At 34.1% G+C, this 19,115-nt stretch overlaps 1 protein-coding gene across 1 annotated transcript in view; it reads left to right on the top strand.

Moving 5' to 3' along the window:
- Positions 1 to 4,236: 4,236 nt before the first annotated feature.
- Positions 4,237 to 19,115, top strand: part of EPHA6 (EPH receptor A6) — a 795,422-nt gene continuing 780,543 nt past the window's right edge. Inside the window, 2 exon segments of the mRNA XM_036218922.1 lie at positions 4,237 to 5,382; positions 5,384 to 5,555. Coding sequence (XP_036074815.1) covers positions 5,179 to 5,382; positions 5,384 to 5,555 — 376 coding nt within the window. The 5' untranslated portion in view covers positions 4,237 to 5,178.

The raw sequence follows: 19,115 nt of genomic DNA, 5'->3' as shown, positions 1-19,115 counted from the left end.
TCTGGGGCATGAAAGATAAACGGAATAATATGTTACTAATGAAGTTGAAATAAATCTAATTGTATCATCTAAAAAATTCTCTATATAATTTAGCTAAAATTAATTTTTGTGGATACCTGATGTCACACAGACTATCAAGTAAATTTATTTAAAAAAAATCCAAGTTAGTTAAATCTGGTTGAGTTATTTAGTCATTATGCATAGCCTTTAGTATTGTATTTCATGTTAGTAAAAGTTCATGTATTAGCTTTCAGAGGACGAAGCAATCCATATTAAGGGTAGATTTAACTCAAGCACGAGTAGAGATCCCTGCCTTAGAGGGAAAGGGTATGATTCCTTTCCTCTTATATAACTATAATAATTTGGAACTTCAACAGGGGATAACGCAGAATGATTTGTATTGAAATAATTCATATAGCTCTGCCCTTCAATATAATACAAAATTCTGACGGTTAGGAACTAAATCCAAATAATTTCTGTACCTTGCACATAATGCTCAGCACAAATGCACATGAAATCTCACTTCCTAAATGGTTATTGAATTAGAAAAGTACTAGACAGTATGTTTTCATTGAATTACAAACACACACACTCATCCATATATGTAATTTATATAAGTGATATGTATATGACATATACATATATTTTCTTTTACTATAAAATACCATGCAACACAAGAAAAAAATGCAGTATCACAGCAGAACAAACCATAGTATATTTTACATAGTCTCAAGTTGATTTTTTTCTTGAGGTTTTTAAGATTTGATATGATGACAATAAAGTAAAATACCCAGCACTATTTTGAATTTCTTCTTTTACAAAAATATTAATACATCCTTAGAGCAAGGAAAAAAATTCTGTAGTAAATAGTGTGTTTTTGTTTTCCCCTGATTACATCTTTTCTTAAGGCAAAGGGATTAAAATTAACTGTATTTAACTTTGTGGATTTTTTTTTAAGTCTAGCAGTCCACATGCTAAAACATACAATTTAAATTTTTAATAATTTATATTTTAAAGTTTATGACATTTCAACAATAATAGTTTGCTGAGTGTCTCTAAATTTTATATTGACCAAAAGACTTAGAAATTGTACCTATTCAAACTACTAAACAAATACTTTAAGACCTGATGTTTTGACATACTTGAGGATCAACAACCTTTTTGTTTGTATTGCTTATCTTGACCTTAGACAATGCAAATTACAGCTATAAATAGATTAATTTACTCTTCTCTCAGAATAAAATACTTAAAACTTTCTCAAGCCTTGAAACATGCTGAGAATCAAACATTATAATCCTTTTTTTTCCTCAAAAGAGTTAATTGCAGGTTAAGTCTCTCTTTTCATCATTTAAAAAGCAAATAGTATTAGTGAACACTATTATTTCTAGTATAAATGAAAGTTTAGATTAGTTTTTAGTGTCATATATTCTATTTTAAAAAAATGTAATCATTCTTACTTGAATCCAGACCACATTTATCATGAAGAACAATGGTCTGAAAGAATACAAAAGAACTTTGAACAATATAGCATTTAAAAATGAGACATGAATGCTTTCCTGAATATGGGTATGATTTAAACAGACAAGTGCAGATAAATCTACATAAATATTACATCTGGTTCACTGAGTGGTTTATAATTTTGAAACTGTCACACGTCAGCATATATATCAACACTGCTAGAAAATCAAAAAGGAAGCACATTTCTGTTAAGTGCAATTGCCTCTGACTCACATAAGATAACCATGACAATATTTTAAAGAAAAGGTAGCTTTTAAAAACATCACTTTTACTCAGATTAACATGAACTCTTCTCTGAATGAAGAGAATTGAGCACATAAAAATAGCTCAACAAATATTTTAGAATGAATACACATGAGCACATTGTATATGAGTGTGTGCGTGTGTGTGTGTATAAAATATTACCAACAGTCAAATGGTTATGGTAATTTTTTCACAATCATGTTTTAAAATTGAAAGTCATATCAAACTTATAGAATCTCTTTTATGTCAAAGATTTGATAATTATATTTCAACTCATTTTCACTGAGTTTTTACGTGAGGACATTATCTTTTAGACATGCAGTGAACAGTATCTAAACACGAAGTGTGTTTTATTTTAATAGCAAGAAAAATCCTGTAATTATTTTAAAAACCAAAACTAGAATATGATTATCAATTATCTGACCAGGCAAGTGGTATATTATGTCATACTTGACTATGACTTATTTAAACAAACAAAAAATTGTGAATTGTAGATAATGGTGAGGATAGAAATCCAGTTTAATCAAGGTGTTAATGTTACTTTGAAGTAAATAGTAGTTTATGCTTCAGATATTGTAACTAAGTGTAAGTCCCTGAAATGAACTCTAGCTTTCCTGTTTCTGTTTTTCTTATCCTTCTTGTCCTTCCTCCCTCCTTTCCTTCCTCCCCTCCTTCCTTCCTCTGTCTATTAGAACCATTCCCTTCTAGCTTAATTATAAAGAAACTTTTTGGTGTTCTATTTATACTATATTCTCAAAAATGGTATACTCAAAATATCACACTTTAATTTAAAATTTTGCTATTAAAATATTTTACTCGGAATTTTTTGAAATAACTTCTTTTAATTAGTGTTCCATTTAAAATAATCTTGCAAGTCTAGTTAATTAAAAAGCTAGAAGTTTAGAAACAGATTAGCATTTTTTACATTAGTAGGATAATAGTATACATTTCTTTAGCTTATCAGAATATAGTATATTTTAGGCATTTATAAGGAGTGTCTTCTTTGGACACAATTTTTCTTAGTGAGTTAATGAAGTCTATAAAACTACTGTAACTCAACATTTAAAATTCAAATTTAATTATAAAAAGGTCATGGAAATATATTCTTTAACAGTACAGTACATAAAAAGAGATCAGTTTGAATTTAAAAAAAATCAGTATAATGGATCATTAAACACTTCTAAAAACATTATTTAGACATAACGATTTATATTATAATGTAGCCTTTTAAGTTTACAGTTCGTAAATTGTAAGTTCAGCTTGCAAATGCCATGTCAGCATGAGCAAAACTGGTAAAATCAGTAGCAAAACAAGATTTTACTCTTTTAAGTAACATATAAACTCCACACTTGGTTATCTTGTCAGAAATGATTTGCATGTATTTAAATTGACGTGGATACCTTTAAAGAGAACCAGTATTTGAATTCGTAATGAGAGTGAAAATACACCAATAGGAAACCTTGCTCACATTCTAAAAATCATTTGCATTTCACATTTCTCTCCACTTAGCCGAATAAGACGTGGGGCATCTTTTCCTGTCCTTCACTCTTTGACTCCAATTGACTATAATGCAATAATTGAAATCCCTTCAACTACAGTATGTGTCACAAAAATCCATGGAGGAAACGCGTCGAAGGGGAGGATCCTTCTGGAAGAATTCTCTTCCAGAATTCTCTCAACATAGAACGCTGACTCGTTCCTTGCTCCTTCATCTACTACTCTCCTGACTCCTGCCACTGTGCCGTTTGCCTCCTGTGCCCTCTGTCCACTTTGAATATATCGTCTACCCCTTATAATACCACTGCTTTCTCTTCTCGGTTCACTTTTCTCCATTGCCATACATTCCCCCACCCCCCCCCCCCCAAAAAAAAAAAAAAACATTCTGATGAGTTTTGAGATGGGCTTTCAACCTCACTGGACTGTGACAGCCTAAGTCACCTCAAGAATGAAAATGACAATGATAATAATAACAGCAAGTAAAGTATTACAGAACTCCGCACACTAGCAATACGGGTTCTTCAGCGAGCCCGTAACGCACAATGTTTAGCCCGAGAGCCTTCCTCCTTCCTTTTCGGTTCCTCGCGCGAGGAGCAGAGTCTCCACCTGCGAACAGTGGAGGCATTTTGTTGTCGACTAACCCCCTCTAGCGCCGAACTGGCATCATCCGAGCCGCGGCCACCAGGCTGGTATAGAGCGCAGGGCTTGGCGGAGCTCAGCAGTGCTCGTGGCTCCGGCCCTGCCCTCTGTGCCCGCTTCGGCCGCGGGGCGAGAGAGTGTGAGGGCCACCGACGCCGAGACCTTCGTGCTGCCCCGGCCCTGGCACCGGGCCCCGTGGTCTCACCGAGTAGCAAGTGTCACAGCTTCTGACCGACCCCAGCGAGCGCGGAGAGGGTGTGGGCGCCGCGAGAGGGCGGCTCACGCGCAAGAGCGGTCATCCCGCCGCTCACTCCGCGCCGCGTTGGAGGTGGCCACGCGCCGCTCAGTCTTGGCTGCTGCTCGGAACGCGTGGTCCTACGCCGCCACGCCGCAGGCGCTCTGGAACCCCAGAGCCCACGGCGGGGACAATGCTCTTGACCTCCCGAGAAGTCCCCGCCGCACGGCGACCCGAAGACCTCAGTGAAACCTGGCGCCAGGCGCCCGCTCACATACAGCCTGATGCTGATGTGACTCTCCTCTGCCGCTAGCTCCCTCCCTTTGCTCTTCTAGGACTCGAAGCAGCGGAAGCGGCCACAAAGCTGAGGCGCTCGCCCTGGTGGGCAAGTTTGGGCGACTTGCGCTGAGGAGCGGTCTGGCTGGTCCGCCGCCACCAAGCTCGCGCCGGACAGAGACTACTCAGACCCTCCAGCAGCGGAGCTGGCGGAGCTGTCGGAGCTGCGGAGAGGTCTGGGGGAGGCGATGTCGGGAGCTGGCTAGACCTGAAACGCTCGGCGCTGCTGCGGCTAAATGAGAAGCAAAGTGCTTGGGGGACTAAGTGCGGCCTCAGAGAAGCCCGGAAAGCAGCTGCCAAGGCCCAGGCGCAGCGCAGAGGCGGCGGAGTTGAAAGTGTCAGGGTGAGAGCTGCTACCGTCGCCACTAGGGCGAGGGGCTGAGGACGCAGTTCGACACCTAGGTTGGACCCGTCGCGGCCCCCGCAGAGCCGCGTCATTCGCTCGGCTCTACCTGCACAGGCCGGAGGAAAGTTCCCGCGGCCCCCGTGCCACCTCACAGCTGCCGCCCTCCCCTGCTTTTGGCTCTGCAAGTGCCCATTTCAGTCCAAAGAGGCACTCGGGCCGTCGCACCTGATCGTTCCTCCCCCACTCCTGCCGTGAGGCGCTCTCCCCCGCCCCCTCCCCCAAACCACAGCCCGAGCTCGCTCCTGCGCGCGCGCTCTCCGGGGCCCAAGTGAATAGTCCTCGCGCGAGCGGGACACGGTGGTGGATGCAATTCCGCTCTCCTACAGCCGCCAGGAGCTCCCTGGCGCCGCAGGCAGCGTCCTCCTCCCAAGCAGCCGCGCCTGCACCTGGGCAGCCTGGACCTTCGTGCCCTGCCCTCGGGGCCTCGCGCGGGGGGCGCCCCGGTACACCCCCTGCGGGCCGGGTGGAGGAGGAAGAGGAGGAGGAAGAAGACGTAGACCGGGTCCCGCTACCCTACACGGAACACCTGGCTGCGCTGTTGTCACTTCTCTTTAAGTAGTGGAGAGCTGGGGAGAGCCATGGGGGGCTGCGAAGTCCGGGAATTTCTTTTGCAATTTGGTTTCTTCTTGCCTCTACTGACAGCTTGGCCGGGCTACTGCAGTCACGTCTCCAACAACCAAGGTAAGGGACTGGGCGGAGAAGCGGGAGGAGGCGGGAGGAGGCGGGTGCTTTGAGGATCGGTTCTCTGAGGACCGGTGCATTGGTCGCCTCCTGCAGGTAGGTAACTTCGTCCCGGAGTACGCTTCCCTAGGCTTCGCCCCACGAGGGGTCCAGGATGTTTCCTCACCAGAGCACCATGCCCACATTGCCCGGGACCGGAGATCTCACGACCTGCGGTCCCTATTGCTTCCAGATGTCTTTAAGGGGATGCGTGAGCAGTTGGGTCCCACCACTGGTGGCCGCAGGACCGCTACCGGTTGTGCTGTCTCCACAGGAGACCAGTCCCCCTGTCACAGGCATAATGAAGACTTCTGGCTCTCAGCGGTCGCTCCTAGCTTGGTAACGTGTAGGGTATCCCACACGCCTTCAGGAAAGCAGATCGCTCCTCTCTACCCTGTGATCAATACCAGCCTTTGCCTCCAGTCACTGCCGCCCTCGCCCAGCCGTAGCCCCCTTGCCCCATCCGGACCAAATGTAGCCCTGTTAGAAATTATTCCTAGACCAGATACCCACAGATCTGTGTTTGTGGTTTCACTTCCTTGTGGGCTCAATGGGGCTGGAGGGAGATAAGCGTTAAGTGTGGATGTCCAAATTGCCAATATCCTTTTCGTAAAGTCAAATCTCTCGGAATTTTTTTTTTTTTTTTTGAAGACTGTTTCGGTAGGTAAAGTGGTGAAATGAAGGTAAATAGTGTGTGAAAAGTGAGTCAAGTTTACCAAATGGAAAGCCCTTAGAATTTTTAACATTTTCTTTCCTTCTTTTCAAGCAATCTTTATGAGATATATCTCAGTGGATTTCTGCTACGATTATTCAGAAATCTAATAAAAAATATTACCTGCATCTTCTAAATCCTCTTAGACTAAGCATCGAACAACCATAAAAGTTTTCCAGCATGTAACTGGCTGGATGCTCTCATTGGCAATGTGATGACCACAATATGTCGCCTGTAATGAATCACGCTTTTCCAGAGACTTCAAATACAAAACTTCAGTTTTGGTTACTATTTAACATATAAAGCCTCAAAATAATTTGCAGATATAAAAATGGAGGTCAGATGACACTTCTGTGAGGGTGAGAAGGTTAAAGGATAAGGCAAGTAAAAATACAGCCTTCCTTTTTTTTATAAACATATATGACGATTTAATTTTTAGAAACATAATTATTCAGAACCAATATTTAATTGTTCACATTTATACAGTTGGTATTTTTGCCATGTCTTTCTAGTTATTTGTTTTTTTTTTACCTGCCAAATTGCAATCACAAATGCATATGTAAATTTTGAAATCATACATAACTGTCATGCCTTTGAGGATGTATTAAATAAGTGCCTCTTATAGTGCTATACTCTTTTATGGCCTAGGGTGGTGTGTATGTTCCCACACATCCCTCACTTGTTTTTAAGGACTATTGGCATTAAATATCTAAGGTGTAGTGTTCTTAATATACCTCTATGAAAAGAGGATTGTTAAAAGTAACATAATTATTTACTTGTTTTTTTTTATATTGTAAGGAGGGAAAAACAAATTTTAACAATCAGAAGTCAGAAATTTGTACTTTATGTTAGTAACTGGGCTGCTAAAGAAATGTATATTTTCAGAGTCAAGTTTACTAGAAGTATTTTTTATTTTCATGCAATAATTTTCTTCAATTAACATTGATTTAATTTTCAAGTTCCTATGAGACACTCAAAACCCTGAGGATACTAACAGAAATAAAACATATTTGAATCTACAAATGACTAAAGTGCCATTCTACTAAAGTCTGTCAAGTGTTAAAGTATGCGCTTGCAGATATTTGTGTTAAATTTAAGGGCCTAGAAGAGTTAGCTTTAAGTTGTTGCATTAATTTTTATTTATTTTGATGACCTTCCCATACTTTTACAGGCATTTTACCCAATATATATATCATATATAATATATATTAATATATATTATATATTATATATATGTTTATGGTTCTACCAAATAGCTTAACATAATGTTAGTGAATAAGTATTACTCGGTTTATCCATCAGTTAAATAGGATCATTAAAAATAGTCTACTAAAATTCTGAATTTGAATTAATAAACTAAAAATACTGGCTATGTGTAAGATTGCACTTAGATAAAATAGTTCCTGAAGGCTGAGTTGCATAAAATTCAGTTGAGTTCTTTAAAAGAAAATTGTAAGTTGTGCTTAGATTTTTTCATCACATACAAGTGATTGCTTATAAAATACTTTTTATAACCTTAATCATAGTGATTAGAAATTATTTCTTTTAATACTTTGGGATAACTTTCAAATACTAAAATTATTTGGAATTTGAACTTAATAAAATCTCAAACTTCAAAATGTTATTTTAATGAACATTTTGGGGGTATTTTCTTAATTTGCAGTTTCATAAATAGAAAACATAAAATATAACTTACCAATTTTTAAATGTTGAGAACATGGGGCAATATAGAATTATAGTATGTATATAATATACAAAGATTAATGTAAATATAAATTAGATTTCTAATACACAATAAATATCAGTAATATGATTAATATTTAAGTTCAAGGAAATAGTGTTCATTTTCCTTGTAACTTTCATCTTAAAAGCTAATGGAATTCATGTTTTATTTTTAAAATTTATTATTTAATGGAGGGTTAAATTTTATTTTTATATTATTTGCCTTCTGATTGAGGATATTTACAAAGTAAAAAATTTTAGTGTTATGTATTTATTTTTACCAAATTATGTAAAATCCTTCAGAGTCGAAATGAATGGATTCACCTCCTTCCCCCTCCTAGTTTTTCATACTTAAGCTGGGTGAAATAATGATAATGACAAAAAAGTGAACTACCTCATTTTTAACATGGTGCTTAACGTGTTACTGAGAATAACTTAACTATAAGAAGCAATCTTTTCTCTTGTCTTTTAACTGGCTGTGAAGCTGTGCCCCACAAAGACAAAATAAATCAATTTGACTCTTCCTATTACCCAGCCTCCTTGACTTACCCAGAAATTAGAATTGCTTCCCAGATCATTTCATCCGTTTAATAAGTGAAAATATGATTTCTGTTCATATTTCTCTTTATCCATTACTTTTTCCTCTATTTAAGACCACAATGTTTATTAAGTGTTGGTATTTTTTATTTAAAAATAACAAATTTTGCCTTCTCAATATATATGGACTTTTATCTCTGTACTGACACAGGTGAATATAAAACAATATTGTTTCATATGTAAATAAGCATGCATATCGATTATAGTAGTTCATAACCACCAGAGGTCCACTTAATAGAAGATTGCTCTGCTTTTGCGAATAGAATTGTACATCTGAAAAGAGTTGATGTATCTCTTAGGGTGGGGCTCATGTTTTCAAAAGTCATCAATGAGATACTAAGATAATTCATTAAATCAAAATGTAGTTTGGATACAGAACTTTGGTGAGCTCATTTTACTGCAAAGATTGTATAAGTTGATCTTTTTTCTTTTTTTCTCAGGAAATTTAGTGACAAGTGAAATAAGCAAAACAGTAGTTTGACTTGTTAGTTACATTGAATTTATTAATTAGAATGAGTTGAGTATAAAATCCACTGAGTTGTATATAAACACAGGTGAATATATCAGAGCAGAAAAATATCTGCTTAATACAATTCATAGCCTAAAATTAGTTGAACTGCCATAAGTATTGTCCACAAACTGTAAAATTGAATATTCTTACATTTATGAAAGGGAGGAATTGAATTTTTTTTAGAAAGTTCAAGAGTTACCTTTATGAAAATATTTTTTAAATTTGTTAAATAAAGAAAATGAAATGATTTACAAAGATTATTTCTAAGAGACTTTTCACTGAGATAAAATTCATTTTCAGGGATAAGTTATTCATAGTTTTAAAGGTACAGGAGATTGTAATTAATCATATATCTTCTTGTTACTTATAAGTATAAAAACAGTCTAGACTGTAATTTTATTATACATTTATAGATTGATATGTCGTTGTGTTAATGTTACTAATCGAAGTAGAAAGGTAAAATGTTATTGATATGCATTGATCATCTAAGTGTTTGCTCTTGGTTTGGGATAAGACTACATCTAAAAACTTTTTATTACACAAAAATTATACAATGTTCTTTAAGGATCTCTTCTTCAAACTAGAAGTAAAATGAATAAAGGATTTTTATTTGGATTTTCCTAAGAGGAAAAATATACATCTAATAGTGTAAGACAAAATTAATGGTTAAATTACATCTTTTTTACTTTTTTATATTTTCAAACTTTTCTGTAAGAATTTGTGTTGCTTTTTGTTGCAAAATTAAATATTACGAAAACATATTAGAGTAGAAATCTTTGTTTTTTTCCCCTAATCATTGTTAATATAAACTGCTTCAGTACAAAAAGCGTTATAGATTTCTCGTATTTAATTCTACCAATTCACTTTACTTATCACCATATTTCAATCACACTCTTTCTTTCTCTTCATACACATGAGTACTTCTGACTTTATACTGTTTATCCCAGATGGTGAAAGAATAGATCCTATTTTACACTGTCAATTGGACCCTTACAGCAATAGAAGTTTCTTCTTTGTGTTCTTGACTCCATATTTTTTAAGATGATAAGTATGGTAGAGATCAATATATATATAGTTAAGTAATCAAAAAGTATTGACTGTCTAATGTACACTATCAGTCATGTAATCAAACTACATTTACACAGGATTAAATTGTTTATACAACTGCAGTATTCTTTTTAAATAGAAGTTATTTAAGGTGTGCAACATAATTTGATATACTGCATCTACAGCATTCTGATAAACTTGCAGTTTCATTAGACTGACATTTCTTTAAAGACTGGCAATTATATTACTTCTGATTTGGCCTTATTAAATATGTACATATATATATTTAGAATTTAATATTTAGATGATAGAAAAAAGATGTAAGGCAGACATCGTTTATGCCCTCATAAAATTTATTTCTAGTAGGGGATACTGACAAAAAAAAAGGTAGGTAAATAAAATGATAAAAGTTTTTACAAATTTTATAAAGGAAGCAATAAAGACATCAAGATACAGGAGGGACTTAACTATTTTAAACGAGATGATTGGAAAAGCCTATCTGGGGAAGTGACACTTTAAGAAATTCTCAGGGAAGAGAAAGAGTTAATTGTACAGAGTAGGAAGAAGTGAATTCTTCGTAGGGAACTGCCTGGGCAGTGACTTTGAAGGGAAATGAACTTGACCCATTTGAAGAACTCAATCCAGTGCGATTGGAGCTTACTGAGCAAGGAAGAGAGTAGCACAACTGCAACATGAGGTGTGAAGGATAGGAACCAGATCCCACAGAGAACAAAAGGAGCCATAGTGAAGAGTTGTGTTTTAATATTATTGTAGGTAAAATAGGAAACTATTGAGAAATTTTAACCAAGTTTCATTTTAAGAACATTAAAGCTAGTGATTTGAGATATATATTTTAGAGGTAGACTTTAGGGACCATCTTATTCTTACAGAGAAACAAATGTAGATGTTCAACATTTAAGTAATATTTTTCCAAAAGTCCTCCCAAAATTTTCCATTACTCCCCATAACAATGACCTTGCTGTATAATTATTGGTAATAGGGGATGTAGGATGGGGTGAGTTGCCCATTTTGCACTTTAGTCACCTCAAACTATGATTTAAAATGTCTTCATAGTACAGGTTTGCTATTTCAAACTTTTATACATAATGTACACGTGTTGGATCAACAAATGCAATTTATTAATGCATTTTTGACATACTTTCCATTTCAGAGTGGATAATGGCACAGTGGATGAGGACATCCTCACAAAGCAATGTAGTAAATACAAAAGAGTCTAGTTTTTAGCTAATAAAGAGCAGGAAGCTTGGCTTATGTGCTCGTTTTATTCATCCCTGTTATTAAAAATGAAAATTTGGGTGATACAAGATATAAAATAGGTGTATTTTCACATATTTTCTGTTAGTTATTCTCTCTGCATTCATTTAAATGAAAATAAATGAAAGTTCAGAAAGCTTGTAAGCAACCCATAAAATTAGATTTTAGGATATATTATATTTTGGGTGGCAAGGGTGAAGGAAGAAATCGTTAGGTTTTCCACCAAACAACAGTAAATCGCATGTAATTAAAATTTTCCTGACTAGTTAATTATTCTTAACTTTGAGTTGCCTTTTAGTAGTTTTATATGATTGCAATTGTTAAATATGTAGAAACATAAAAGTCCTAATTTAAACAACAGTCCTATATACTTAATATATATTTAGAAATTAATTCTCTAGAGATGCTGCTTTTATACATTTTCAAATATTCTTAAATATATATTCAAATATAGTAAATCTTACAGGAATTACTGAATTTGCCTTTACTTAGAATGTTCTGGAAAATACGATTGTTATGGTTATTCCCTTCAGTAAACATTATGACTTCTTTTGGGATATACAATTTCAGTTTCCAATAATCTTCTAAAACAATGAAATCATTCATTCTTTTAACAGATACTTATTGAAGGCCTACTCTTTGTATTTATCATATGTAAGGATTCAAAGAGAACCTCTCCTCCCAGAATATATGATCCAGTCTCCAGATCTGGCAAGAAAACTTTGTTTTCTTAAAATTAGATGCAGATTAATGAGAAAAACTTTAAAAACATTTGTTAAACATGATAATATATAGCAGTACTGATAATAAACTTATATATTCATTTATTTGAAAGTATTATCTATTATTTCATTATATTTTATCTTGAAGTTAAATTGTCCCTCAACAATTATATAATAAGCATCTTCCTGTGTCATATATTTGCTGTATCCTTAGGCTACAATGATGATTATCATATAGTCTCTTATTTAGATGATCGGTCTACTCTGTTTTTGTTATATATCTGTGAGTGATTGGTATTTGCTTTTTAATTACTTGATTTTAGAAGATGAGGAATTTTATAGTAAATGAGAGTACATGGGAGAGAAGCAAAGAAATACTACCAATATTTTACGTTTTATTTGTAAAATTGAATTTTCTAATGTTAGTTTTATGAGTGGGTATATATTCTAATTATATGAAACAGAAAACATGAATAAAAAATATTCATGAGTAAAAAATACATATTTCACATATGTAATGGCATTCCATGGACTAACATGCAGATGCAGAGTGAGCCTTAAGCGCACTGGTTTATTAGACTGGCTTCTTCTGGTTTGATCATTTAAGGTGGGTCAATTATTTAAAACAGTAATTCATGTTGAAGGTGCAAGTTTCCAATTTCAAATAACAGCAAGCATACCTTTTAGTTGAGCTTCGGAGTGAAAATTGGGATGAAAGTGTGTGTTTTTTGCACATGTCTCGAAAAATGGAATCAGCTACTTTCCTAAGATACTGTTGAGTTTTCTGGCTGTTGGCCTACTTGATGACCTGTACTTGGTGGATGTAACTGAAAACTCATTGCTCTTCCTCCTATTTCATTTCATAACTTCAAGTGTAAAAGTAATATTTTTTGATAATGAAAGATGAAAGATAACATCACCTTAGAAATTTGATATTCAGGAGATAGAAATAATTATTTTGCACTTTTAATGTTGGGCATTTTTTAGATATCTGGAACAGATTTTTTAAAAAGAAGGCACTATATATAGATATTTATATACGTAATTTATTATGTTAATTCACTAATAATAGTAATTATTCATTCAGGCTGATTATACTGTATTATGATACTTTTATTTTGTGGTACATGAGTATTGCAAAGAAAAACATGTTCTTGGCTAGTACATAGTGTAATATCTAGAATAAGGAAAGGCAATTATGATTTAAAAAATTGATGTATAGAAATTTGCCTACTTTTGATGATTATAGTAGGTATCTTTGAAGACAGTTAATAAAGAGAAGTATTTTGTATACTAGGAAGTAAAAAGACATTACATTAGTATATATTTCAAGTAAGAATCATCTCAAATTATTTGAAATAATTGTCCCCAAATTTGAGTTGAGTGTTATCTTAATATCACCTTAATTTTTACTTTAAAAGGCAGAAATTTGTCCCTTGTATTGCTATAAGATGATATGTTAATATTACTAAAAATAATAGAAATTAGGTCTATAATTGGTGAATTAAACTATGGAGAGTCCAATAAATGTTATTTCAAGAATTATCTCAGACAACTGAAATTTATTTTAAAATACATTGCAGTAGCTAAATAGATATAAACATACCAAAATGAAAAGAAAAGTAGGATAAAAAAAGCTGAATTATGGAACTATTTTAAAAATTAGTCTATTTGGTAAAGGAGTCTTTCTTGTTATATATATCTAACAATACTCTTGGTCAGATCCCTTAATCTCTGAAGGTATAGAAGTATTCATTGATAACAAACAATCTTAACTAAACCTTTTTTAAAACAAAATACCAAAAATTTCCTTTCACTCTCTCCTTGGATTTAAAATATGCTCAGATAATATTTATTTTGTGAATGTGAGTGAAAATAATTAGTTGTTGTCATTAGTTGTGGCAGGAACTAGCTGAGAAAACTAGTAGATAGCATTGCACAAAATCATGAGTTATATCAGTTTCTAAAATTAAATCTACATTTTTGTCCACTTGTTAACAATTAGTGTAATTCCTGAACAACAAACAAACAAACAAAATAACAAAATAACAAAGAGTATAATAGCCGGGAAAATTTTAGAATACTAGAACATTTAATAAGGAAAGTTCAATGTTGTCTTGGCCATTTTATATGCTCAATTTAATGAGGGAGCCAGAAAAAGATCAGAAAAAGATCTCATTGTTTTTTGAAAAAGAAACACAAAATTTCAGAAATGTTAGTATAGTATATTGCTTAGCATGGTTAAAAATAAATAAACATTAACATGTTCCAACTGTATTATTTTCATGACACCAAATGAGAGCAAAAGGATACTTTTTGTACAATAACTTACTGTCTTATAGTGTTATAGTATAATATAGTATAGGTCAAGTTAATAACTTTATTATTATACTGTAACTTCATTTTCTATAGATTAGAAAAGCTATAGTTCAGCTAGGTTATTAAAAATAATAGTTTGGTAATTTGTTAAATAAAAATTACATGTGTGAGAGCCTTTATAACATTCACGAGTTCATGACCAGAAATCTATATATGTATGCATCATGTTTTAGATTGTTCAAGAGCCCTACTATCCAATAAAGCAGAATTAAAATTTAAGATTTTTTTTAAAGGTTAGTATTCTAAAGGTTTAATATGCTTGTTAAAGATAAGTGACATTTCTTTTCCCCTAAAAATGTTACCCAGGCCTTAAAGTCAGATTAAATTGTTACGTATCTATTATAAAGTCCTCATACTTTCTTTTATTGTAGCATAGCTATAGTTACTTTTAGGCTTTTTTGTTTATTCATTTTTATTTTTATTACTTAGATATAAACACTTCAATTCTTAATTTATATGATTTATCCATATATATATTTTTCTAGAATTCTCAAACTATTTCAACATAAGTGAATATTCACCCAATTTTTAAATGAAACATATTAATACTTATGCTTTTTCACTGTGCTGGGCACAGGAAATACAAAAACAGGCCATGGCCAGGAATTTTTTGAGAGCTTAAGATTTAACTTAATGAGACTATTTATATGTCAGTGAATAATTAAAACATTAATTTGTATATCAAAGTAATATGGATTTAGCTGTTCCATAGATATGTTCACATCTATGAACTATTGCTTACAAAGATGAAAAGATAAAAGTACTATTCCCAAGGATCTGTGAATCGATATATGGAGACACTGAAAATAAATATTCATTTAATATATCAGCCAAGACTTTATGTTACTGCTAGAAATGAAGTAAGATTTGTTAATCTACTCCAGCCTACCCTGACCTTAGGACAATGTTATGAAACAGAAGAGATATACCTCGTAGGTACTAGCAAAATAACGAAGATTAAAAGAAGGGAAATAATAGAAAATTTTGCAAACAAAAAGCTTGTTTACACTTGGGAAATGAAAATGAGTCTCACTTTTATCAGGATTCATCATCATGAATATATGAAAATAATAAGAATTAAAATGAATGATTCTTGCAGAAACCTCAATTTCTAAGTTACTTTTAATTAGTTATGGTGCACTTAAAGATTAAAACTTACTCTGCATATAAATAAATAAATACCCAAGTGAGTAACGTCTAGATTAGACATGCAACTTTTAAATAAGTGGTATGACTTGGCTGTTTCATTAAAAGTTTTATCATATTCTTTAAGAATTAGCATTAATGTAATGGCTATGTGGAGAGTCAGAGGAGAGAAAGAGCAATTAGGGGGATCATTTTATAAATTATATAAATGTCTAAAGAATGTATTTTATACTTGAAATTAACAATAAATTTAAAAATATTTTAATGACAGTAGTTGCTTTTAAAAATATAATAACACAAGGGTGGCTTCATAGTGTAGGGGTTAGCACATCTGCTTTACATGCAGAAGGTCCTGGGTTCATGCCCCAGGTGGAGTCACGGACCAGACCCTGGGTGCACCCACCAGGGTGCACACCACAAGATGTGGGAGGAGAAACCTTGCCTTCAGAAATCCCATTCTTAAGTAGAAAATGGCCATATCCATAGGTCAGGGGTAGAAGTGGGGGTGGAGGAAGAGAATTAAAGAGGGGGAAAAAATATAATAACACAAAATCTGAATTTTAATGAATTATGTGTACTGATCATTTTACCTTTAGATGAATGTAAAATTGGCAATACCTGTGTAGTTTAGGTTATGTGTAATTTAAGGATTACAAATGTTTTTTTGCCATCTTCTATCATGTTAATTTCTTGTTTATTGTTATTCTCTTTCCTAAATCTATTAAATATTTGTTTTTAGCAGTTTTTCATAACTTCCAAATTATTGGTATTCTTTAATATTTATCTTGATAAATTAGTTAAATTACTGTTTGATAGATCCTGTATTTTATATTTGATAAATGTACACATAGAGATAAAAAGTGCTGCCAGAACTTGGTATTTTTAAACAGAAAAATCAATAGCAGTTTGTCCATGATTAGCTGTTGACATTTAAATTTGTGCAATTAGAATGTCAAAAAGCACTGAAAACTATCAATTTAGTTTCTGAATTACAATAATACTCTTATTTTCAAATCCATCATTTTATGGTCCTCATCCTTCCTCCAATTTGAAGATATATTTTTAAAAAAATTATTGAAATAACTGCAGTTCTTTTGATAAACTAGACTTTAAATGATTGACTAATTGAAAAAATTACAGATGTGCCAATAACCTTAATGGATTGCTCATCTCTTTGCCTGCATCTAGGTTTGTTGTTGTTATACCATCATTACGACAACACCCTACTGCAGGCATTATTTCTAATTTATGAAAGTAAGTCTCTTTAAGATATATTATGAATATAGTAGTACAGTTCTCCTCCTTTAAACATTTCACAATACCTAGAATATGGCTGTTTATTGCTATGTCATAAATATTATTTTAATTCTGTGACAGACTGTATATCATAAGTCTTTTAAGTATTTTCTCCCACAGCACATGATTTGCTAGGCTGTTGGAATCTGACTTGTTGCCAACCCATGTCTAGGTTGACATTTTCTGAAGTTTGATATTATAATTGTAAAAGGTTATGATTTTTTTGTACATCCATACCACACATGCACATGGCACTTACTATGATATGGATCCCATAATCCAAATGTACCACTATCTTGATTAGAAGTTCTACTCCTGAAGTGGCACCAAACCTAGGAAGCTTATATGGTAGCTAAGGAAAAAAATGTAAATTTCCTCTCTACTTGTCACCAATATATGTATATATTGTCCAGGTCCAAGATTCTCTTGTTCAGTACAGTTGCTTTCAACATCTAATTAAGAAGTTTGTACTTAATTCTATTCCAGTGCAAAAGTAGGGACTATTTCATGGGGATTGGCTATTTTTAATTTATATCCTTTAGCTGTTCTTACATTGGAATGATTATGATTTTTGCTTTTTTTATACCTAAGTTCTTTGTATACTGCTTTCATATGTCATGTTAATTACAACTTATTTTCTCCAAGTTGTCTTTTAATGTGTTTACTACCATTTGGATGTCAAGACTGGCTTCAGCCTCCAAATTTTCCCACTAATCATTTTTTGCCTCTCAAGGTTTGTTTCTGAAGACTCATGCTCACATTGATCAATAGGCAGTTGTGAAATAAAATGCCCCCAATGAATCCAATATTACTTTATATACCTAAGATAAAGTCCCTGACAGAAGGTCAGTTGTGGAATTACAGTGAATGGAACTTATTCTGAAGTCACGTGTTACCTTTCAATTTAAATTATATCATCCCAATCGCTTACCTGAATATCCATATGAACAAGAATGGCTGTTAACCTACTTAGTTATAGGTGAAAGGCACAAAGAGGGAAAGTAGGTTCAAGCATAGGAATGTTTATTATATGGAAAGGGGCCACCACAAAAGCAGGTACCTGTGGCTTTCTGTAGGTGTGACTTTATCTTGAATCTTCACACACATATACAGTGTTTTAATATTGTCTAGTTCTGAAAAATTCTCCTTGGGTGGAAAAAACTAGAAAGCAGTTGGAAGGGATTTAAGAATCTGAGTAAGAACTCAAGCTGACTATCTGAGAGCAAGGAAGAATTCCTTTTCCTGCTCTCATTTCTCAACATTTAATATTTTGGGAGGATTTACAGTTTTATAGAACGATGTCTATTGATCTTGATCTTTTTTTTTCAGTTTATTTTCTCAGTTTTTTTTTATGTGTAGAGACTCTTTGCACATCCTATTTAACTGTATTTTCTAGATAAGTTACAGTTTCAGATTAATATATTGTGCCTCAGAGGATGCTATGACAACAAACATTTCTTTTGAAGATGTAAAATATTCTAGAAAGCAGTTAAGCAGAGCGTTGAAAAATATGCATGCACTTGAATCCATTAATTCCATTTTCACTAATTAAATTCTAGGGAAATGGATAAAGACAGGCCAAGATTTATATACAAGGATTTTCATGAAACTTATTTTTAAAAGTGAAGAACTGAAATCAAAGCGAATGCCCCCAAATAGAAAAACTTCTTAGAGAGATAACTTTCTTTATTTGGAAAATTTTCTTTAATGAGCATGTGGCATCAACAGGACCCCTCTGTTCTTCTGTGAGACAGTGAAAAAACTTGTTTTGCTACTAAAAGAGAACATAAGAAAGATGGTAGGAGAACAAGAATAGAAGACTTAACTTGCAAGAGGAGCAGCCTGATGGAAATTCTGCAATTATTTTAGAGTAGCCAAGAGGACACTTTAGAAATGATGATGACTATTCTGTTTTGAATTGTTCATGTGACTGAAATGTTACCTCCATCCCTTTCCCAATTGTCACCTTCAAAATATATCAAAGTCTACTCCAGAAGAATAAGAACATTAAAAAAAAAAAGAAGTAAAAATTCTCTGAAGAAAGAAAACCAAGTAGACCACATCCTTCCCCACAAAAAAATTCCTAAAGATATGATGTTAGATATTAAGTAGGG

The sequence above is a fragment of the Rousettus aegyptiacus genome, unplaced genomic scaffold (genome assembly GCF_014176215.1).
Source record: "Rousettus aegyptiacus isolate mRouAeg1 unplaced genomic scaffold, mRouAeg1.p scaffold_m13_p_4, whole genome shotgun sequence".
NCBI lineage: Eukaryota > Metazoa > Chordata > Mammalia > Chiroptera > Pteropodidae > Rousettus > Rousettus aegyptiacus.
Note: the sequence above shows the minus strand (reverse complement) of the source record. Positions and strands in the feature narration are given on the sequence as shown.